The 25,256-nt window shown below is 33.3% G+C and overlaps 1 protein-coding gene across 1 annotated transcript; it reads left to right on the top strand.

The window, feature by feature from the left end:
* The first annotated feature begins 1,405 nt into the window (after positions 1–1,405).
* On the top strand, positions 1,406–15,570 carry LOC130968773 (uncharacterized). Its single transcript, XM_057894226.1, has 6 exons — positions 1,406–1,889; positions 4,067–4,147; positions 9,393–9,724; positions 10,444–10,562; positions 14,818–14,880; positions 15,158–15,570. Exons 3-5 carry the CDS (start codon positions 9,616–9,618, stop codon positions 14,878–14,880), a joined length of 291 nt encoding a protein of 96 aa, XP_057750209.1. The 5' UTR covers positions 1,406–1,889; positions 4,067–4,147; positions 9,393–9,615; the 3' UTR covers positions 15,158–15,570.
* Positions 15,571–25,256: the final 9,686 nt, after the last annotated feature.

The following is a 25,256-nucleotide window of genomic DNA, read 5'->3' as shown; positions in this document are numbered from 1 at the left end:
GTGGTATAGAGGCTTGACCGGCGGCGGGAGGGGGACATTTTGCAAGCTAAGGCTAATCGGACTGCTGAACCTGGGGATTCCCAACCTTCTTCCAAGCTTGGCAGTGTAAGCAGACTGGCGCCATTGAAGATGATCCTGAGCTGCTGAGGGAGATGGTCGCTTCATTAAAGATGCTCCGGTCTGAATCTCTGGCGATGTTAGGTGTCTCGTTCATAGAGGAGCAAGGAGCAAGGAGCTTCTGAGTAAGCAGCAGCATCACACGGTCGGATTTAGATGAAGCCAGCGCCCAGCGGCGAAATTTTAGGCAAGACCATAGTGCTTTGTCATCAGCCATGGAATAGCGCTGTTAATCCTTTAAGGGCAGAGGGGAGAATCGGGTCACTGAAGATCACTATGGGCTATTTCCGGTTCGAGTCTTTTGACTTGGTTCATGACCAAAAAAATAAAGCTCAGTATCCCACTTTAATTCCTTCAACAATGTACAACCAAAAAAAAAAATCCTTTAACAATATTCACTAATTCACTGTTTGCTAACCGTGGAATTAGCAACAAAAATTTTTTATTGTTTAATATTTAAATTATTTATTCTATTATTTTAATGTTATGGAAGCTTTTATTATAATAATATTTATTTATTTATTTAAATCTCATCTAGTGTTCTACACTTCTACTATTGTATAATTTTAAATATTCAAAGATTATATATTTTATTTTGGAATTGACTTTTTGAATATTAAATATAATATTCTTTTTAATTCATAATAGTATAAATATATTTTAATATATTTATTTATATTCATTTAATATATAGTGCTTTTTTTTGTCTTGATTTAATATAGTGCTTTTTTTTGTCTTGATTTGATATATATACTGGGCCCAATCTCATAAACACTCAAAACACTCAAAACACTCAAACTTTCACAACAGGTCCGTCATTATTTTTGCTCGGCTCACCATTTCATTCTAAGCCAGCTACATGACACCATCACAATTCGCAAGAGTCAATCCACATCATCACACTGTATTGGGCATTATGGACATTTTAGGCACCTCCTCGCTCCACAACGGATAAATAAGTAACCAGACTACCATACACCCACTTTGATTCAGCATCACATCATTCCTCTTTCTCTTTATCTCATCCTTTCATATATTTTATATTAAATCTGAATGGTTTAGAAGCATGGCGTACTGAACTTCTAGCACAGTAACCTTCCTCACCTGAAATGCTTCCAATAGTATATGTACATTATAAAAATCCTTTGATAAATCCTAGCATAGCAACAAAAGTACATAACACACACTCATGGTTGAAAACATCGGACCGACTCGAATAGTTGGACCGAAAAATCGTTGAACTGGTGAGTTTGAAAAACCCCTGCCGATTCAGTATTTATCTTTTTTAAACCCCCACCTCAAACGACGTGGTTTTGACGTTTTAATTAATAAAAAAAACCCTAACTGATTCTGAAGCACCCCCACTGGCAGTCACGCAGGCAGAGTTGGGAGCTCACCTCGGCTCACCGCCACTGCATGCTCGCCGTCGTCGCCGCGCCTCTTGCCGGATCCTCCGCGTCGTGTGCTCGTGTGTGGCCTCTCTCCTCCATCTGAGCTCAGCTGCTCGGGCGTCTCTCGCCTCCGTGTCTGCTCGAGCTGCGCTTCCTGTTTGTGTCGTCGCCGCGCCTCCCTCGCCGCTCTCCCTCCTCGCGTTTCTGCTCGAGCTTTGCTTCCTGCTCGCGTCTCGCCGCGACTCCCTCCGCCTCTCTTCCGTCTCTGGGTGATTGTTGCTGCTCGTCCCTCGTGGTCCATGCCGCAGTGGTTGTTGCTGCCTGCCGTGCATCGTCCACCTTTCGGAATCGATTCTGCATCTGCAACAACAACAACAACAGGTAACCATTTTAATTTTTTTCCAGTTATTCTAATAGTCTGTACGCTATATTAATTTTTAGTAGTTGATTCATTGATGTTATTGCTGTTAATTTTATTGTTGATTGGTTTATGATGCTGATTAGAATATGGCAGTGGTTGAAATATTGAATTGCATTATGAATTTGTTATGAATATGAATATGCAGTTTTTTTGCTGATTATAAACGAGGTTTTATTGATTGTTGAATTGGTTTTTGAATTTGTTTATGAATATGAATATGAATATGCAGTGGTTTTCCTGACTATGAATATGCTTAGGGTTTGTTTATTGTTGAATTGGTTTTAGCTCCTTTGACCTCTTTCATACTTGGATTTGTTGAGTGGTTTTGATTGGAAAGTGTTCTGAATTCACAGTTCGTTGAAGTGCAAGTTATATGTTTTCTGATTGAACTTTTGAAGAGAATAATGTTGGGAGGATTCTCTGTCGCTCTATTTGTAATATTTATGATAGTTAGATAGGACTTGGTTGGTGTAAAGCCTCTCTAGAAAATATCAATTTGAACTAAATTGTTTAGTTGACTTTGTCAGGGTGTTCTTGAACTGAAAGATATGCAGATAAAAGATAAAAACGTTTTGATTTTAACTTTCAAATCAGTTTGAGATTAACCAAATTAGTAATTTGACTGTTAGCACCCTTTTCATCAATCAAGTGTGCAGTGCCTTGATTATTTTCTTTTTACCTATTTTTGTTTTTCCTTCCGTTGATTTTTAGTGCTTATGGCTAAGATTTTTTCAATTCCAGCTTTCAAGCTGGCATAAGTCTATCTTCATCAACAAGGAGTGAGCTTTTTACATGTTCGAATACATACTTGTTTTTTCTTTTATTGTTTTGTTGAACTTCTTGTCTCAACAAGACTTTTGTTAATTAATGCATTGTGCGACTTTAGTTCATGACTTTGAAAAATTGAACTTGTATTTCAAATTTTAATTTTAAATTTTTGACTATTTTATATTTTTATTTAAATAAGATTAGGTCAACCGGTTTAACCAGTTATCCACTGGTTGAACCAGAGGCCTAGTGACCCAGTAGCCTAACCAGTTCAATCACCAGGTTGGCTCTGACAACTATGCACGCACTTGCTCACTGACTCGATCCCTTCTCTTGTTTCATTCAAAACTCAATCACCATTCAAACAAAATTTGTGTTTCTGCTTCGTCGCCGCCTCCTTTCCGCCCCTCTCCTCCGCAGCTGCCTCCTCTACCACCGATCTGTCCCTGATTTTTTTTTTGTTACTTATCTTATAATTTTTATCGTTGGTAAATGTGTTATTGGTTCTGCTGCTGTAAGTGGAAATTTTCTATAAAAAAGTTGTTATTGCTGATTGTTGATCAAATTGGTGGTGCTGCTATGAATGTGTTGCTGTAAGTGAACTTTGATTAGGCATAGGTAATATGCTTGCCTAAGAAATATTCAGAAGTTTTTGTGCATTTTTGATGATTGATGATAAACTTTAATAATGCTTTTGGATTTGAGGCTTGAGAGTTGCGACATAGACTTTGGTTGAGAATTTAGGATTTTTGTAATTAACTAATTTTATTAATTTATATCTTATGAATGTCTATTTGCTAGATCAATGTAAATAAGCTTCCACCCGTTTTCTTTGTTGTGTTTTTCTTAGTTTGATTAATTTTGAGTCAGCAAGCTAGCAGGTTCTTTTTCAACAAGGGTATTTCATCTTGACATGGATCATCTTGACACAGAAGAATTTGTGACGGACTCAAAAATAAAAATGAAAACCGAAAAAACAAAAGAATCAAAAGAAAGGACTTACCTTACCTTACCTTTGGTTATTTGATTAAAAGGAACTGCAATGATATACTTATATTTTGTTTTACTATTTTTGTATTTCCAACATTATTTTCAGCATTAGGTACTACTGTATATGAAACATCATCTAGATATATGCAGACTTCTAAAGTAGTATTTCCCTTTTTAAAATGATGAAAAATGTTTACACCTTTCAAAAATTATCTGCATTTTTAATTTTATATTTCATTGAAAGAATAAAGAGAGAACAAATAAAACTATAAGAGTAACAGGCATCAACAAGTGTTTATTGTGTCTTATTACAGTAATTTAGAATGAAATATAAGTGCCATAATAGCATCTCACTATTGTACTTCCTGGCTTTGAACAGCTGCAGCACTGCAATAAGGCATTTGGTTCCTAATATTTGTCAAAACCAAGCAAGATATGATCCACAAAGTCTTCAAATAAGGTGAAATTTATTCTATTGTGTCTGCATTATAAGTAAACAAATATTAGGCATTCATAAAAAATCAATTGGAATAACCATATTTGGATAAAAATCTAGATCAGATCTTACTCAGTATCCTCTAGAGATACAGCAAGAGACCTTTTGTTGTTCTCTATGTGAATGTGGTTCCATTCAAGTAGGCTATTACTGACCTATGTTCGTCAATAAATTAGCCTTCTAAGCAATGAAGCACCAAAGCCCATTGAGACCTTCTGCCCTTCATAAGGATCATGTTACCCTTCGGTTAGTTAGCTGGTATTTGTTTAGTCATTCAGATGGTCATAAGCTTAAGCTAACTCTTTCTTGACTGGAAGGAACTCTCAATAAGGCTACAGCTTCTCGAGCTCAATCGGGAAGATCCAATCTATTACTTGATTGATACTTGATTGACAATGATAGATATGTGTACCATACTGAACAATCGCTATCATGGCTTGTTTTAAATTGCTTGGGCTCCTCTAAACCCAGTCACTTCACCAATGACATCTGAAAAAATAGTTTTGTAAGAACTCAGTATCAGTATTAGTCAAAAGTTATATAATCTAATCATTGTAGCTGACTAAGATACAAGAGAAGATTGAGGAAGTGAAAAAGAGAGGGAAAAAACAATTTTGAACCCAACGTGAATGAGAGAGCGAGAAAAAGAGAGCCGTCTGGCAATTCAATAGAGTGGACTGCATAGCTCAATTTATAGGAGAGCTGGTATAAACTAATTTGTATTGAATATTTAACCAAAATTGTTAGATTTCAAATACAAGAAAGCATAATGATAAATAGATTCATGAAATTGAGGGTGTTAACCAGTGAAAAGCATTGCATAAATGCAAATAACAATATTATTTTTGGTTTGGCTGCCCAAGCTATAGTTTAAGAAGAATCATACACACTTTATAGACAATGGAACATTACTAATGAAATACCATCTACCTTTTTCTAATATATGTTTATTAATTCTGCATTAATTTCTATGCACTCTGTTACACTGGTATTTATTTTAATGGAAATACAGAAATACAATGGAACAGTAAAAGATAATAGAGGAATTTCGAGAGTCCTCTTCTTTCCTAACCTAGGTCTTTCCAAATCTTTTCCTACCTCTAACCTAATCAGCTCCTCCTTTTATTGCCTTCCCTCAAATTAATTATCATAATTAGCATTCAACTCCTACGATTACACCTCCCTGATTCTCTCATCTGACTAATCCAATCATCAATTATTGTCACTTATGATTACACATTTCTCCTGCTCTATTATTCCTCCCTTTTCTTTATTGCTTCTTCTAGAATAATGATAAGGTAAAGGGATTATTTTCTTCCCTTTTTTGACTGCCTTTGCTGCTGACTCAACATTCTCTCTCTCCAGGGTATGTAACAATACCTTCCCCTTGAAGCATCACCTTGTCCTCAAGGTGGACGGAAGGAAAGGCTTCTTGCATTGCAGCTGTATGATGACAGTTGCAGCTCTTCCCGTTCAGGTTTAACCTGAACGGCCTCTTGGGATGAACCTGAACGGCCTCTTGGTTCATCCCTACGTCTCCTCCTGCCTCCTCTTCTGCATCTTCTTCTAGGAGTATGATTTGATAGTGCTTCATGGAGCACCTATAATCAGGTCCCCACTTCTCTCCACATCTGAAGCACAACCCTTTACTCTGTCTCTCTGCACACTCTTCGTTCGAGAGCCGCCGTGTGCAGCTGTTACGAGTCGTCTGCGAATGAGAAGCGCTGCTGCCTCTGTTCAAACTGGTGGTAAGGCCTGTACGAGGAGTAGGGGTGGCTCTGTCTGTGTTCGATCCAATCTCGCCCCTCGATTCGCTGCTGCCGTCGTGGGTGTTGTACTTCACCGAACTAGAATTTTTGAAAAATCCAAATGTAGCTCCCACCGAACCAGATCCGCCTGATCTGCTCCCTTACGGCAACCCCTCCACCCTCTTGCCATTAGGGTCAACCCGGGTCTCCTTCCATGCTTGATTTCTCCATTCAATAGCCGTGGCTCTATCCATTAAAGCTGGTAAATTATCGAACCGAGCCACCTGCAACTCTGCCTGAATTTCCTTTTTGAGTCCATTGGCAAAGATGCACATGAGAGCCTCTGTTCCCAGGTTTCTCTGCGTTCGTGTTGCATCCTCAAACTCTCGCCTATACTGAGCGACGTCCTCCACCTGTTTCACCTCTAGTAACGGAGCCATGGGGTTGAGAGCAGCTCCAGGTTGAAAATGTTTCAATAAGTCCTCCTTGAATTGTCTCCATGTCTGAAATGGTGTGTATTCTTCCCACCACTCCATTCATGCGAGAGCCTCTCCCTCCAAAGCAAGAGTGACAAAGTCCATCCTTTCTGCCGGAGCCATCTGGGTGACACGAAAATATCTTTCCATCTTCACCAGCCAGCCATTTGCATCATCTCCCGAGAAGATGGGAATGTCAAGCTTCCTAGTAGGCTCAAATCTCCACTGTTCTGTTTCACCTTCATTATTGTTGCCGCCTCTGCCTTCTGAACCTTCTCCATCTCCCCCGTTTCTTCTTCCAGCCCCGTTTCGTCCCTGGTCATGGTGTTGCAAAAGCATTTCCCTCACCTATCTCAGCAGGTTGGTGGATAAGAGTTCAAACGATCGGTTTTGAGCTTCGAACGATTCTGGGCCTCCCTCATCTCCATTTGCTTCTCCAAGACTTTCCAACCTCGATTCCATGGCAGCTCGCGTGGAAACCATGCACAGAACACCTAAGATCGGTGCTCTGATACCAGTTGTTACACTGGTATTTATTTTAATGGAAATACAGAAATACAATAGAACAATAAAAGATAATAGAGGAATTTCGAGAGTCCTCTTCTCTCCTAGCCTAGGCCTTTCCAAATCTTTTCCTACCTCTAATCTAATCAGCTCCTCCTTTTATTGCCTTCCCTCAAATTAATTATTATAATTAGCATTCAACTCCTACGATTACACCTCCCTAATTCTCTCATCTGACTAATCCAATCATCAATTATTGTCACTTATGATTACACATTTCTCCTGCCCTATTATTTTATTCCTCCCTTTTCTTTATTGCTTCTTCTAGAATAATGATAAGGTAAAGGGATTATTTTCTTCCTTTTTTTGGCTGCCTTTGCTGCTGACTCAGCATTCTCTCTCTCTCTCCAGGGTATGTAACACACTCTCTTCTAGTATTTATTTATCAAGTCAAATTAAGAATCAGGATTTGAGAATGATGGTTTCATGTTTGTGTTATATTAACATATTTGTTTGGATTGGATTGTAACAATGAATTTCCTGGTTATGCATGTTTGTTTTATATTAGCATAATTGGAGTTGCTTTATCCCATCCTAAGTAATCAATTGCTATGGTAAAATGTTCATAGATTTGGTATTCTATATGTTATTATCTTACATAATTTAGTTTCTTCTTACATTTCATCCTATGACTTGCTGAAGACAATTTTTTCTTGATGGATATACACTTGAGTATTATATTTAAAACTGAAATAGAGAAGTTGAATACTGTCTACAGTCTACACCCAATAAATTTGCAGTTTAAAGGATCATAACATCATTTCATTATTAATAAATAACTGAATCAGATGTGCTTAAAGTAAAATGCCTTTTTATCTTGAACTAAAAAGTATATATGCATAAATAGTAAGAAATCAAAGTGAGTGAGACTTACGATTAGTTTGGTTGTGCATTTGGTGAAGAATTGGAAGAAATTAGGCTACCATTTTGTAATGCCATCCACTTTATCTCCAAATGCCGCTGAGAGATTCTTCTTCTTGCTGCACTGGTAAACATCTTATATTTATATAGATAGATAGCTAATGATAGATGATAGTAGTTGAAGGAGTGAAGCCTTGCCCCCTTTTTTTCCCCTGAAGCAGATAAGCACGTTTGGTTTTCCTTTTAGAAGTTAAAAATTGTCGATTAATTAGTGTAACAATAAAAGATAAATTATGTGAATGTAATGATTATTAACGTATAATTATTTGTTATAGATTTTCAGATTTTAAAATTGGTTTGTTCACTGGTGAGATAGTAGGTAGTGGCAGGTAGTATAATTATAATGCAAACTAAAATTCCTTGAAACTATCATACAACCATAGGACGAAGTGAGTCAAGCCAGCTTATGAGCCAGTTCGAGCTCAATTCGTTAATAGCTCGATAAGCTGAACTCATGAGCTGGTGACCCGAGTTTGAGCCTGAAATTGAGCTCATAAATTAAATGAGCCGAGCTTGAGTTTGGATAAGTTCAGCTCATTAGCTCGTGAGTTGGTTCGATTATATATATATATAATATATAATTTTATACATATATTAATGTTCTTAATTATTTAAAATTTTATATTCATTTTTTATATATAATTTTGATGTAGGTCATAAATAAAAAATTTATAATCGATAGATAATATACAAAATTGATCTTTTTTTAATATATATAAGTTATAATTTATTGATATAGAATTATAGATTATGTTCCTATTATTTGAGCCAGCTCGTGAGCTTTCGTTGAGTCGAGTTTGAGTTTACGAAATAGGCTCGATTGTTAATGAGCCGAACCATGAGCCAAGCTTAATTTTTGTGAGTCAAGTTTGAGCTTGCTCTAACTCGGTTTAGCTTGCCTCACTTCCAACCCTAGGTGTGCATTACTTTCTACAAACTGGTCTTTTCGTTGTTGAGATATGTTGGCGGAGGCAGTTAATATATTTATAATGTTCACTAACATTGCTTGAAACGGTGTAATAGAACCATAGGTGTGCACTACTTTATGTGCAAGTAAACAATGAAGCAATTTTTTTTTAGTATTTTATCAACACTTCAACAGTAGCACAAAGCTACCATCCATACTTGATGCATTGTGAAATATACCTCCAATTTATGTTAATTTTTTCCCCAAAAAAGTAATGCATTTGTTTGGAGAGCACAACATGCCATGTTTATATGTCCAAACCAAACAACACAAAGCATGTTAATTTTCAGCATGGCTGCAATCAGTACTCCCACTGCACTTTGAATTAGTTCTAAATTTCTCTCCCTTTTTTTTTATAAAGCAAGGAAAGCATTGTGAAATACCATGTATACCTCCAATTTATGTGAATGGAGTGCACAATATGCCATGCATGTATGCCCAAACCAAACAAAACAAAACCCACAAAGCATGTTAATTACAATCACTACACCCACTCCACTTATTGTTAGTTCTGAATATTTATTTATTTAAAGCCAGGAAAGCATTGACGCAGGAGCAAGAGGAGCATGCCACTTGGAAGCCATTGAAGTGGGTATGTGACAAGAAGAGAGGCTGGACAAATGTCACTATACCTTGTTAGGAAGAAAACTGAATTGATTGATGTTGCATAACTGACAATCGTAGCTGTTGCCACTGAGAACGAGGACAACAGAGACACACACAGACGGGGCTTCCCACTTGCAGTTGCCAATACCTATGGCTGAACAGCAAAACCACCCTAACCCTAATCTTCACCCTCCTTCTGCTGCCCCTTCTTCTGCACCTGCACCACCCCCTCTGCCTCCTTCCTTTGATCCCACTCGAAGTATTCTCCGTCTTTTTCTCCACTTTTTATATGCTTTATGCTATTATTGTTCCAATCTTAATCTAGTTGTCTTGTGGGATGGGATATGCTGACTTTGTTGGTTTCTTTCATGATGATTTGTTGTTCTAAAGATTGCAACGTTGTCTTTTTTTTTTTTTTTTTTTTTTTGTGGCAGTTTAAGTTTCTGTTCTATTTTGGGGGCAAAGGTTTTAGGTTAAGAGCTTGTATACCCCTAGTTCCCAGTGTTTATCAATTGTGTGTTGACAACAAGGACTTAGATGTTTCTGCCTTCCCTTGTGAATGGGTAGTAACAGTTGTTTTCCTGAGGAAGAGTTGGGGTTTGAATGTCCAACTAAGGGACCGAAATATGTAGTTTGGTTATGTTATTGAGTTTCACCCGTTGTGATTCATTTATGATACTGCTATGAGTTTTTTGTTGGTAGTTGTTGGGTAATAGCCTGGGTTAAGAGATTTCGCTCTTTGCTAGGTTGAAGTAGGTATGCATGTTCATCACTATGAAGGTAAAAGGAAACAAATTGATTGGATCTTTACCAAGGATGTTCTGTTTGTATGGATGCTGTCTTATATTTTTTGTTATGTATTTTATATATTATAAATTCAATAATGATATTTTGTTCATTATAATATTTAGAAATGTTGTTGATGGTATATAATAAAAAAAATGTTGGTACTAATTTGTGATACTTTTTTTTTTGAAGTGGTTGGTATCATTAAAAGGAAGGCATTGATAAAAGACCTGGCCGGTGTATATCATGCAGAATGTCTTGCATACTGTCAGGAACTTTTGGAACTTCAAAGAAAATGGGAATGGGAAGAGGTTAGATACAACTTTGTCTTTTCAATCTGTAGATTTATTTTGATTGTATGCACCTCGCTTTAGACTTTGTTTGCTACGGTAATTTCTAAACGCTTTCACATTCCTTGGAATTAGAACTTGGAAAATAAGCATATTTGACATTTAAGTGTTAAGTTTTAGCCAGGCATCTTCCTTACCTGTATTTCTGTTGTTCATGATATTTTCATATAACAATCAAGTGACAACAACAACAATAAAGTCTTGTCTCATTAGGTAGAGTCGGCTATATAAATCAAATAACGCTATTGAATTCTATTATTTATCATGTCTATAGAGAAACTGTTTACATGTAGATCTCATTTAACTACCTTATGGATGATTTTTCTAAGTTTTCCGCTGTTTTTCACTTTTTGTCCATCTTCCATCTCATCCATTCTTTTGATTGGGTGTTCCGTCGGTCTTCTTCTTACGTGTCCAAATCACCTGAAACACGATTCTATCATCTTTTGTATAATAGGTGCTACTCCAACTCTCTCTCTTATATCTTCGTTCCTTATTTTATCCAATCGCGTATGACCACTCATCCATTTCAACACTTTCATCTCTGCCACACTTAATATATGTTTGTGCTTTCCTTTAGCTGTTCAACACTTTGTACCATAAAGCATAGCCGGTCTGATAGCAATGCGATAGAATTTATTTTTAAGTTTTAAAGACATTTTTTTGTCATATAAAACCAGATGCACTCCGCCATTCTGACCAACCTGTTTGAATTATATATTTACATCTTGCTCAATCTCTTCATTATCCTGTATGATGTACCCAAGGTACTTGAAACTTTTAACTTTTCATATGATATTTTCTCCAATCTTCACTTTTGTATTAGGGTTTTTCTTTCAGCAGACGAACTTACATTCCATATATTCTGTCTTGCTACGGCTTATGCACAAACCATGCACTTCTAGAGCTTCTCTCCATAAATCTAACTTTTTATTTAGGTCATTTCTTGACTCTTTCATAAGGACGATATCATCGACAAAAAGTATGTATCATGTGAAAAGATATGGACTTAAAGAAGATACAACAACAAAATTTTGTCCTACTAGGTGGGATCGGCTACATAGATCAAACTACACCATTGAGCTCTATCGTGTATCATGTCTATAGAGAGACTTTTTCCATATAAATCTCGTTTGACCACTTCATGTATGGTCTTCCTAGGTCTTTTTCTACCTTTCATCCCTCTTATTCATCTTCCGTCTTGTCTACCATCCTGATTTAATATTCTGTCAGTCTTCTTCTCACGTGTTCAAACCACCTGAAACGTAATTTTACCATCTTTTTCACAATAGGTGTTATTCCAACTCTCTCTCTTATATTTTCATTCTTTATTCTATCCAATAGTGTATAACCATTCATCTACCTCAACATCTTCATTTCTGTCACACTTAACTTATGTTCGTGCTCCCCTTTGGCCGCTCAACGCTTTCTACCATAAAGCTAGCCAGTCTGATAGCAGTGCAATAGAATTTACCTTTAAGTTTTAAAGATACTTTTGTCACATAAAACCAGATACACTCCGCCATATTGACCAATCTGTTTGAATCTTATGATTTATATCTTGTTCAATCTTTCCATTTTCCTGTACGATGCATCCAAGATACTTAAAACTTTTAATTTTTCGTAAGAAATTTTTTTCAATCTTCACCTCTGTATTAAGATTTTTCCTTCGGCGGCCGGACTTACATTCCATCTATTCCGTCTTGCTACAGCTTATACGCAAACCATACACTTCTAGAACTTCTCTCCATAAATCCAATTTCTTATTTACGTCTTTCCTTGACTCAACCATAAAGACGATATCTTTGGCAAAAAGCATGCACCATGACACAGGTTTCTGGATATGATTTATGAGTACTTTTAAGATTAATGTAAAAGGTATGGATTTAAGGATAATCTCTGGTGCAATCCTATACCAATAGAAAATTCCTCTGTCATACCACCTTGAGTCTTCACAATAGTTGTAGTCCCATCATACATGTCTTTAATTGTACGAATATATGCGATCTTTACTCTCTTCCTTTCCAAAATCTACCATAAGGCCTCCCTTGGCATCTTATCGTATACTTTTTTTAAATCAATAAATACCATATGTAGATCCCTTTTATTATTACGATATCTTTCCATTATTCTTCTTAACAGGTATGTAGCTTCTTCAGTGGTGGATTTGTCTGGTATAAAATCAAATTGGTTCTCTGTTACTTGTATCTCTTGTTTCAATTTCTGTTTTATTATCCTTTCCCATAATTTCATGGTATGACTCATGAGTTTGATTTTTCTATAGTTTTTGCAACGCTGTATATCTCCTTAGTTCTTGCAAGGCGCTCTTTCTCCACTTATCTGGCATTTTCTTTGACCTTAAAATCTTTTTAAAAAGTTTGGTTAACCAACTGATGCCTTTCTCTCCAAAGCCCTTCCAAACTTCAATTGGAATATTATTGAATGGAGAAAAGTAAATGAGAATAGATGGGAGATTCTTTCTTAATAGTGTCTTTTTGTTTTTGTTTTAAAAATGAATAATAAAGCCAAATAGTTGATTTAATATGCATGAATCATCCATTGGAGGCTTAATTAAGGGAATAGAAAACCTTACTGGATAGAGCCATAGAAGAGTAAATTAAGGACAAAGAGGAACTAATATTGGAAGAATTAGAACAGAATGATATTGGAAATGATGGCTTAGCAAATATAAAGTGGATCAACGATGGTGAACTTTTCTTTGGTATAGGTTCAAAACCTATTGGACGCAAATAATTTGTATTATGTATTTTATATTTATATATTATAAATATAACTCTAAATAGAATAGAATTTCTATATTTCTAAAAAATAAAAATAAAAGATAAAAGAAAAGATTTTGAATGATTTGAATTGAACAAGAACTACTAATATAAATATAGAATATTTAATATAATTAATTTATTATATTATTTATTCAAAGAAAAGATATTAAACATGAAAGAATCATAATAATAATAATATAAATTTTAATTTGAAAGTTGAATTAGAAAGGAATTAAATTTTTAATCAATTTTTTACTACTTGTTCTTGGAGTAAAAAGATTTCCATTTGTTCCTGAATAGCTTCCTTTAAAAAGGCTTCTGCTTCCCCAGTGAAGACGTTTGATTGAGACATATTGAGGGCATCATTTTCTTGTAGGTTTATTTTGGTAATGTGAAGATCTTCCAAAAGAAAAATGTATATCCTATACCAATTGTAAAGAACTTGCAGGAATTGGTTCACTTTACAAAGATGCGTTTCCTTTGATTAGAATGGATAGGAGGTATATATTCTTGTAGGCTTCTTGAAAACAAACTTTCACAATGTCAAGCTATGTCTATTTCTTCCCCATTCAAAAGTAATGCTAATATTTGTCGGTAAATTGGAGGGTGGAGGCCATACCATAATGCTAGTTGCAGAATGATTGCTGTAAGAATCTTGGGATAATCATACAAAATGCCAAGAAAATAAAACATAACCAATAGATGTTTGGATAAAATGAATGAATGTTTCAGGTGTTATTTAGTAATAGAAAAATACTGCTCAAAATTTAGCAGGACAAATTGTTGCCCAACTATTAAAATTGCATTGTTGTACAAATTAAATATTTGATGGTAAAATGCCAATGAGATAAATGTTGCATAGATAAATAGTATCTATTCTTGAAAAGATAGTAGAAATTTGCCAAACTGTTATACTCATGTACAAAGAGGATATGTAGAATACACAGTAAAAAGATTTGATGAAGGGTAGCCCAAAGGCTAGAGGTTAAGATATCTAGATGTAAATTATTTGTTATCAATATGGTTTATGATAGGACACTACAATGTTCGTTGATCCCTTTGGTTGACTTCACTTAGTGGGAAAATGCTTAGTAGGTTGTTCTTGTTATTTTGGATGGATTAGTAAATTTACCGACTGCCTCCCATGGGGTGTTGTAAGAGAAGGATTGAAGTGCATTATGATAAATGCATGTGTTTATGGTTCAGTTTCCGTTTTTAAGTATCCTTTTTATAATTACTTAGAAACTTAAAGAAGATGTGGGTATGGTGACTATGGTCCATTTAATATTCTGTGGAATGAATGCTGACATTGCATCATTGTCAGTAACAAATGGCTTATCTTTGCATGTTATGAGTCTGTCCATAAATCAACATAATGATTTATTCTATTTGCTTGTATTTGTTCTGTTTCAATGCCTTTCATTTACTTAAAGCCACTGGAGGATCCAAGAAAGGATACAGTTCGGCCCTCCAAACGCGTAAAAAAGACACGATAGGTATGATGAAGAATAATATCATTTGTCATTAAATATTTTTGTTATGCAATTCAAAGATTTTTTTATTATTTTACATTTTATTTTATTTTATTTTATTTTGGGATTTATCGCCCTTTTTAACATCAGTATGATAGCAAACCTATAAATGATATATGTTTCTACCCAAAGTATTGGCTTAATTGTTACTTGTTAGGAGAGTAATGTTCTATTTTTTTCTCCTTTTCTGTCATTTTTGCTTGCTTCCATTGTATGATGTTTATTTATGTTCTATGTGAAGGTTTTCATGTGCATCGTCCGAAATGCAAGAATGTAAAGTCAGTGATACAGGAACATGTTGCCCATTTTAGGTCCTCTCTAGAATACTAGACTATTGATGTACCTGCCCCTGCAAACGCATGAAGGGCCATCATTTTCGGATCTCCTTGATGACCCTGTAGTTTTGAAGCCTCTGCTGACTGAAGGGGTAGTAATAGTATATGAGATTGATAGTTGTACGGAATCACATCTTCATTTTCTGGGTTCCTGCAATCTGTTTTGGAGATATTCAGTTTTATATATTTTAGATCTGCTTTTAAATTGTATGCTTTAGCTTTCTTGAGTATGTTAGAATTGTTAACAACTCATTTATCATGGTAGTCAAAGTTAGCTGTTATATGAAATTATATATTCATGAAAATTTTCAATCTCAAATCTACTTTTGACAAAAGAAAGCTCCTGTTTCTTTTTATTTTTTATTTTTTAATTTTTTGGAAAGAAAATTGATGAGGATAGAACAATGATTTCCCAAGGATAAAATACATGTAACTTGGTCATCAACAGCGACGGACCCAGCAAATTTTGGGAGTGGGGGCAAAAATATATACTAAAATAAATTTTAATTAAACACTATTAAGTATATGAAAATATAAAAATTTAAAAGAGTTAGTGAACACTTTCATTCTTAAAATACTATTTATTATATGTAATTTATAAAAAAATATTTTTTATTTCTAAAATTTACACAAAATATTTTAATTAAATTATAAATAACTTATTATTCTAACTAATTTTTTTTTGTACATATTCAATAATAAAAGACTGAATCAATAATCAATTAGTACATTAACGTCTAATGATACACTAGTATTTATAATTTGAAACTAGAATCATATATAAATACTAGACAAATTAAATTTGTATATAAAAAATATGTTTATATAAAATAATCGAAATATAATTTATAATTTTTTTCTTTCTTTCTTTTTAAAATAATTAAATTTGTTATATATTTTTTAATTTAATTTTGATATAATGTTAGATGAAAGATTTTATGCATCTCCTTAATTATATATTGTAATTAAAATATTTTTTCATTACTATTTCTAAAAATAAAAAATATATTCTCAATTAGTAAATTAACCAATTTATTTTAAAAATTTATATGCAACATAGGTACATATGATATAACAAAAGATAAAAATAAGTAATAAGGATGAATAAATTAAAAATAAAATGAAATATATAAAATCATGAAAAAAATATAAAAAAAACTTAACTTATAATAATTTTTCTCTCTTTATTTTCAAAATAACTTAATATTTTTAATTTAATTTTTGTACATTATTAGTTTAAAGGTTTTTATACATCTAATTAATTATGTATCATTGCATAAAAGAAAATAATAATCTTTCACATTCGTGAATAATTATAAAAAAATAATATAATTAAATGATTACGTAAAAAAATTTATATTGTCAATACATCAAAATTAAATTATATATTCTGAAAAAATTACTTTACTACTAATTATAATTTTTAACTATTAATTACTTTAATTATCTCCCACAATCCCACTCAATTAAAAAATCCATTTGTTATAATATTTATGGTATTAAAAACGTTTTTAACTAAAAATCTATTACAAGTAAAATCATTTATAAGTTAAAATAAAAATATTATATAATTTTAAAAGTTAAAATAAAAAACACCATATAATTTAAAATAAAAATATAATTAATAAATTTTTTATTTCAACTAATTTTTGAAAGATAAACATTAATAATTTCACTTATATTTAAAAACTAAACTTTAATTTAGTAATTAATTAGTTGCTTAATTTCAAAAAATACATTATCACTACTTATTATTTTTTTATTGAGTTGATTTAGTTATTTATTTATAATTTTGATACTAAATTAAATTTAACAAGATAAATATTTCTACATGTTAAGTTTAATAAAACAATTTTTTTAACAAGAAATTAAAAGAGTATTATAATTTATTATGGGGCAAAAACAATATAACAATGGAGGCAAACATTTACATTTATATATAATTATTTGCTTTGCAAAACTTTAATAGGGGCAAATGCCCCCTTAGGTTTCAACGTGGGTCCGTTCTTGCCTAAAGCTCTAACGGGAACGAACTGCTTTAATACCATATTCTAATGACCCAATTTTCAGTACCTCATGATCGTACTAAAAGTAAGACATTACTAACCTATTTCTCTTATTAACTATTTACTATTGATCCTTTAGTTCGATATTGCATTTCAATTTTACTAGAAAATGCCAGAAAATTTTGTTTTTTTTTTACAAATTAAAATCATATGTCAAGCATCACCAAGTAATAATAATCATATAATTTTTAGTAATAATAAGCATTATACAAGAGAATTTAAATGAAACTCAGATACAACTCCTATCCCTCTATAAAAAATTAAAACTAAAGCAACATCGACGAGGGAACTCTATGAAAACAGTTTAACTTATAAATATAGTATAACAATCACTCGCAGCTTCAAAGTGAGTCTTCGAACCTGTGGCACTGAAAGGGTGGAAGATTTTGGGTGAAAACAAACCACATGTTCTCAGTAGGGAATGAGAATGCCGTAAAAGTAATGAAATAGAATGCAAATAATTAACATAATCAAGGAAACTACATCTTTATTAAAATTTTTTGAAAATACTCTTGGTTTTACTTTAGCTAATTAATTACGTCTTTCAAAATCTCTAAACTCAAGACAAATTTTAAATATAAAACTAGTCACATTAACCATCTCTCAACCACATAATTATCTATCAAAAGTAAATTCTTAATCACTTTGACACTTTCACAAACTAATAGTACAAACAAGAGATTCAGTTCAACATACCAGCAAGTCACAACAAGACAAACAACACAACCACAAAGAAGTAATACAAGCAAACACAACCAAATGCAGATGCACAAATAATATGATGCATGTTTGTCCTAAGCAGGTCATGAGCTCACGGTTTACACCTTGCAACCCCACATTACCTAAGAACAAGTCCCAGATATGGATTTCCTTTGTGTCCTTAGTGCATACATGTCGGTGATAAGAATACCACTCCTTCATGACTACCAGCAGTCAACGCAAAGCTCGACCCCATAATACACACACAAGGAGAAACAGTGATCCTCAGTTCGTGAGCGTCCCCGAGATCAACACACAAACAAAACAAATATCCTCAATTCGTGGGTTTTCCTGAGATCAACATACAACAAAACAGAGATCCTCAGTTTGTGGATTGTACCCGAGACCAATACACAACGAAAAAATGATCCTCAGTCCGTGGGTTTTCCCGAAATCAAAGATTATCAACAGTTCATGGGTTATTCCAGTAATCAATGATTATCAACTCGTAGGTCTTTTCCGCTTATAAAACAAGTAACAATTCGTAAGTTTTTCCGAGACCAAAGATTCAACCAATTTGTGGGTTTTCCCGTATTTAAAACCATAAATTAAAACCAAATCCTCTTTTCATCCTTTAAACCTTCCTTAACTTTCTTAGGCATTCTTTTCCAAAAACCTCAACCACCAATGTCTAGCACTTAAGGCAACCCTTTACCCTTAATACTTTTAAAGGGATACTCATTTTCTAATTTTACAAACAATCGTTAACGGTCATCAAATAGCTTCTCAAAGATAAGTCTTTTCATATTTAAATCAACCTTATAACATAAACTCTATTTCTTCAATAAATCAAGATCAAATAATATAACTTCCCCAAATCCAAATCTTTTAAAAATAACTTTTCAAATAAAACCTCAGATTTTATAAAATTTCGGCAGCACCTCTCCTAAAACTCAGACTTAGCCACCCTTACGGGTTCCCTCTTTCTCAACAATTCATCAGTCCTTTTCTCAATAATTATCAAACAGAAAATTCTCAATCAAACAGAAATTCACAACTCATGATAAATAGTAATTCAATTATACTCTACGATTCCCACATAATCCATCAATCCAATTCCATTCTTATCAATTCATAACTAATTTCCAAATAATCCATCAATAACTTCCATTTCATCAATTCATCAATTATTTTAACCAAAGGACCAACAGTTTTTCACTTTCCAAATACCCAAAACATATTATCTCCTAATTTAACCAAAATCTTAGCAATATTGACATCAAAACACCCAAAGTATGTATTATTCACAAAATCCTAGTTCTCATACAACCAACTACTATGTTTTCCAAAAAATTCAGCTCCATATCCAATTTTCACAAGTTATCCTTATATTTTTTAGAGTTACTGTTTTTATCTTTAAATTCAGATTTCATAAGATAAATTTAATAAACAAACTTCAATCTTTGAACAATTCTTAAACTTAATTCTAATTAATCACAAATCAATATTAACAAGCATCAAAACCAATTCCAACCAGTCGCAAGTCAATTTCACAGCCATTCTGACATATCAGATTACTAAAATCAACAGCAAACGCTTATTCTCAATAATCAAAATATGGCCACAACTCAAACCATCATCACAATGATCCCAAACCAAACACAAATCCAACTCAATCATCAATTATCAATACGACAACTTTTAAATAGTTAACTTATCAAATTTCAATTTAACAAGTATTATCAAATGAATCACCATTCACAACCACATTTCAACCAATTCAGTAATATCACATAAGATCAGAATTTTCAACAAATCCATCAAAATCAGAAAACCAATATCAGTCACAACATTAACCAAAATTAATCTTGTCAAATTAATAACTCATAATAACCAAACCCAATGACATTCACAACCATAACCTAAACTCATTAAACTAATTGAAACACTAGAATATCATCTCAATATCAAACTTAAACCAAATTTCACAATCTCAAACCAAGCTTATTCCTATCAATTAATCATATTTATGAATTATTTGCAATTACTCACTAAACCTTTGGCATTCATAAGTTAAAACTATTAATTTTGAAATAAATTCCCTATCTCAATGTCAAAACTCACGAAAATCTCCAATCACAGCAGCTCCGTTAGACATTACAACACTCGTTTTGTTTCCTGGGCAGCAACCAAAGTTTTTCTGGGCAGCTCCAATATTGGTTCCCAGTGGAAGAGGACTCTGATAACTATGAAACCTGAAGTAGAGGCTGAACAGAGTAGCACATAGTATTTAAGAGCAGCAGCAGTTTAACCTGTCAATAGCTCCTTCCCCGGCAAACTTCAATGGTGACAGCGGCAGCGTCCTCCTCCAAACTTGATGGTGGCAGAACAGTGACTCTGATGGCGGCTGTGCGTTCTCATCGGATTCCATAAACCAAAATCAGAGGCAAAACTTGCGAGCCCCTCCCTTTGGTCCTCCTACGATGACGTCTGGCAATTAAGTGGCTCGGCGACGGCGACGAAGGCCACGAACGGCGACACTGGAACGACGGTGATGGAACCCTCGCAGTGGTGGTTGTGGACTGGTGGCGATGGTGGCGTGGAGCACAGCTCCTCTTCTTGGTGGCGACCCTGACCAGCGTTCATTCACTCTCTCTGCTGGCCCCTCAACGACGACGGTGGGCGAGCTTGCAGCAACGGGACAAGACACGACGGTAGCTTCTCCTCGACGGTGGCGAGCTTGCAGCAACGGCGACCATGGAGGCGTGGCGGGACGAGGTTGAACGGCGACGCTGCAGCTCACGAGGATGACGATGGTGGCACGGGCTCCTCGCGGGCGGCAGCAGGGCAGCAGCTCTTCCCACTCTCTTTCCTCTCTATTTCACTTCTGTATGTGCATGTTTGGGCGCCATTATTTTGTTAAAAAAGATCTTTTTTCAATGAAAAAAGATCTTATTTTATTTTTTAACGTGTTTGGCAAATTTCTAGTAGTAAAAGTAAAAGTACCAGTAAAATAAAAAAAGATCTTTTTTGAGAAGCTGTAATTTACATCTTTTTTTAAAAGATCTTTTTTCCTTAAAAAAAAAGATGTTTTTTATGTAATAAATAAACAAAAAAATACTTTTATATTGTTATACCCAAACATAATTGATAGATAAAAAGACTTTTTTACATGAGATATCCAAACATAAAATTACTTTTACTTCTCTATAAGATCTTTTAAAAAAAGATAACTCAAAAAAAGATCTTTTCTTAGAAGCTCATCCAAACAAGCCCTATGTGAATGCTACGTTGAAGTGGGTTGAAAGTGGGTGGGGTTAGCGTTTCTTAATTTAGGAATTAGGGTTTTGGGAATTTAGGGTTGGGATTTAGGAATTTTATAAACAAATATTGATGAATATGACTAGATATTTTGATAAAATTGGAAAGTAAAGTAATTTTAAAACCAAATATACTCTAATAAAAATATTTAAGAATATCATTTATCATCATATTGTTAAGTTCAATTAATTATTTCTAATTTAAAATAAAAATGAACATATTAATCACATTTTTATAAAATATAATTTAAACTCAATATTAATTATTCAAATTAAATGGTATAATTTTTATTATTTTTTATCACCGGAATATTAATTTCAAATTATAAAATAACTAATAATAAAAATTGTACAAAAATATTAATTGATTTAAACTTAAAGTATTCATAAAATCAATTTGATCATGCTCGATAAATTATTTTCTAAAAATAAAGAACTCAAATTAAATCATAATTTATTTATAACAGAATTTATTTACATTAAATTATACGATTCTTATTTATTTTTCAATTATTAAAATTATAATTTCAATTATATCAAATACCCAATAAAGATTATATAAAAATTCTAATTAATTTAAACTCCAATGATGATGAAACTCCAATTAATTACGTTTAGTAAAATAATTTTCTTAAAATAAAACTATCAACAAATATATTAAATCACGATTAACTAATTATTTGATTTTCAAAAACTAGGTTTGTTACATTCTTCCCACCTTAGAAAAATTTTCGTCCTCGAAAATTGCTAAAACAAAATAAATTCGAACTTAAATAAAAAAAAACATAATATATGAACGGAAGGATAGGCATTGTCAAGGATGAATATTCAAAGAGTCACAAAAGCAATCAGATTCATTGGCAAGCAAAGGTATACAAGAATAACAAGGTATGGTTGGAAAACAATCAAATCACATTCTAAGGAGGAAATTCAATCCAGAGAATTCCAATGAAAGCAACGAAGAAAAAGATGGCACAAATAAAGATTATACGTTGAATCGAAGCTAGCTTCATAACTTCTAACGCTCCCAAACCCCGTAAGTCGCATCACCTATAACTTCTATTTCGTCTATGATAACACATTAGTGTCCCCATATACATGAATCATTAGTATTAAGTTGGCCAGACCTAATATCATGAGGTATGCAATGGTAGACTAACAGCGTTAATCATCAGACAATCATGCATATAAAACTAAAACTTTTGTTATCAGAACAAGTCACAAAGCATGACAAACACACAGAGTATGCAATGAAGCATAGTCAGTCTATTCTTAAGGCTCTAACAGGAACGAACTATTTTGATACCATATTGTAACAACCCAATTTTCAGTACGTCATGATCGTACCAAAAGTAAGGCGTTACCAACCTATTTCTCTTATTAACTATTTAATATGGAGCATTTAGTTCGATATCGCGTTTCTGTTTTACTAGAAAATGCCAGAAAATTTTATTTTTTTTACTAATTAAAATCATATGTCAAGCATCACCAAGTAATAATAATCATATAATTTTTAGTAATAATAAGCATTATACAAGAGAATTTAAATGAAACTCAGATATAACTCCTATCCCTCCGTATAAAATTAAAACTAAAGCAACATGGACATGGAAACTCTATGAAAACAACTTAACTTATAAATATAGTATAACAATCGCTCGCAGCTTTAAATTGACTCTTCGAACTTGTGTCACTGAAAGGGTGGAAGATTTTGGGGTGAAAACAAACCACACGTTCTCAATAGAGAATGGGAATGCCGTAAAAGTAATGAAATAGAATCAAATAATTAACATACTCAAGAAAACTATATCTTTATTAAAATTTTTTGAAAATACTCTTGGTTTTACTTTAGCTAATTAATTACGTCTTTCAAAATCTCTAAACTCAAGACAAATTTTAAATATAAAACTAGTCACATTAACCATCTCTCCACCACATAATTAATAATCAATCAAAAGTCAATTCTTAATCACTTTAACACTTTCACAAATTAATAGTACAAACAAGATATTAAGTTCAACATTCCAGCAAGTCACAACAAGACAAACAACACAACCACAGAGAAGCAATACAAGCAAACACAACCAAATGCAGATGCACAAACAATATGATGTATGTCTATCCTATGCAGGCCATGAGCTCACGTGCCAGTTTACACCCTGCAGCCCGACATTCCCTAAGAACAAGTCCCAGATATGGTTTCCCTTTGTGTCCTTAGTGCATACGTGGCGGTGGTAACAATACCACTCTTTCATGACTACCGGCAATTGGCGCAAAGCTCGACCCCATAATATACGCACAAGGAGAAACAGTGATCCTCAGTTCGTGGGCATCCCCGAGATCAACACACAAACAAAACAGAGATCCTCAGTTCGTGGGTTGTACCCGAGACCAATACACAACGAAACAATGATCCTCAGTTCGTGGGTTTCCCCGAGATCAAAGATTATCAACATTTCATGGGTTAATCCCGTAATCAATGATTATCAATTCGTAGAACAAGTAACAATTCGTAAGTTTTTCCGAGACCAAAGATTCATTCGGTTTGTGGGTACTTCCCATATTTAACCAAATATCAGTTCGTGGGTTTTCCCGTATTTAAAACCATAAATTAAAACCAAATCCTCTTTTCATCCTTTAAACCTTCCTTAACTTTCTTATGCATTCCTTTCCAAAAACCTTAACCACTAATGTCAAGCACTTAAGTCTACCCTTTACCCTTAATACTTTTAATGGAATACTCATTTTCTTATTTTACAAACAATCATTCATGATCATCAAATAGCTTCTCAAAGATAAGTCTTTTCATATTTAAATCAATCTTATAACATAACTCTTTTTCTTAAACAAATCAAGATCAAATAATATAACTTCCCCAAAACCAAATCTTTTAAAAATAACTTTTCAAATAAAACCTCAGATTTTATAAAATTTCTACAGCACCTCTCCTAAAATTCGGACTTAGCCATCCTTACAGGTTCCCTCTTTCTCAACAATTCATCAGTTATTTTCTCAATAATTATCAAACAGAAAATTTTCAATCAAACAGAAATTCACAACTCATGATAAATAGTAATTCAATTATACTCTGCGATTACCACATAATCCATCAATCCAATTCCATTCTTATCAATTCATAACTAATTTCCACATAATCCATCAATAACATCCATTTCATTAGTTCATCAATTATTTTAACCAAAAGACCAACAGTTTTTCACTTTCCAAATACGGAAAACATATTATCACCTAACTTAAGCAAAATCTTAGCAATATTGACCCCAAAACACCCAAAGTATGTATTATTCACAAAATCCCAGTTCTCTTACAACCAACTACTATGTTTTCCAAAAAATTCAGCTCCATATCCAATTATCACAAGTTATCCTTATATTTTTTAGAGTTACTATTTTTATCTTTAAATTCAGATTTCATAAGATAAATTTAATAATCAAACTTCAATCTTTCAATAAATCTTAAACTTAATTCTAATTAATCACAAATCAGTATCAACAAGCATCAAAACCAATTTCAACCAGTCACAAGTCAATTTCACAGCCATTCCGACATATCAGATTACTAAAATCAACGGCAAACGCTTATTCTCAATAATCAAAATACAGCCACAACTCAAACCATCATCACAATGATCCCAAAACACAAATCCAACTCAATTCATCAATTATCAATATGACAAATTTTCAATAGTTAACTCATCAAATTTCAATTTAACAAGTACTATCAAATGAATCACCATTCACAACCACATTTCAACTGATTCAGTAATATCATGTAAGATCAGAAATTTCAACAAATCCATCAAAATTAGAAAACCAATATTAGTCACAACATTAACCAAAATTAATCTTGTTAAATTAATTACTCATAAAAACAAAACCCAGTGACATTCAAAGCCATAA

The sequence above is a fragment of the Arachis stenosperma genome, chromosome 3 (genome assembly GCF_014773155.1).
Source record: "Arachis stenosperma cultivar V10309 chromosome 3, arast.V10309.gnm1.PFL2, whole genome shotgun sequence".
In the NCBI taxonomy this organism is placed as follows: domain Eukaryota; kingdom Viridiplantae; phylum Streptophyta; class Magnoliopsida; order Fabales; family Fabaceae; genus Arachis; species Arachis stenosperma.
The sequence above is the reverse complement of the archived record's forward strand: the minus strand, read 5'-3'. Positions and strand labels throughout refer to the sequence as shown.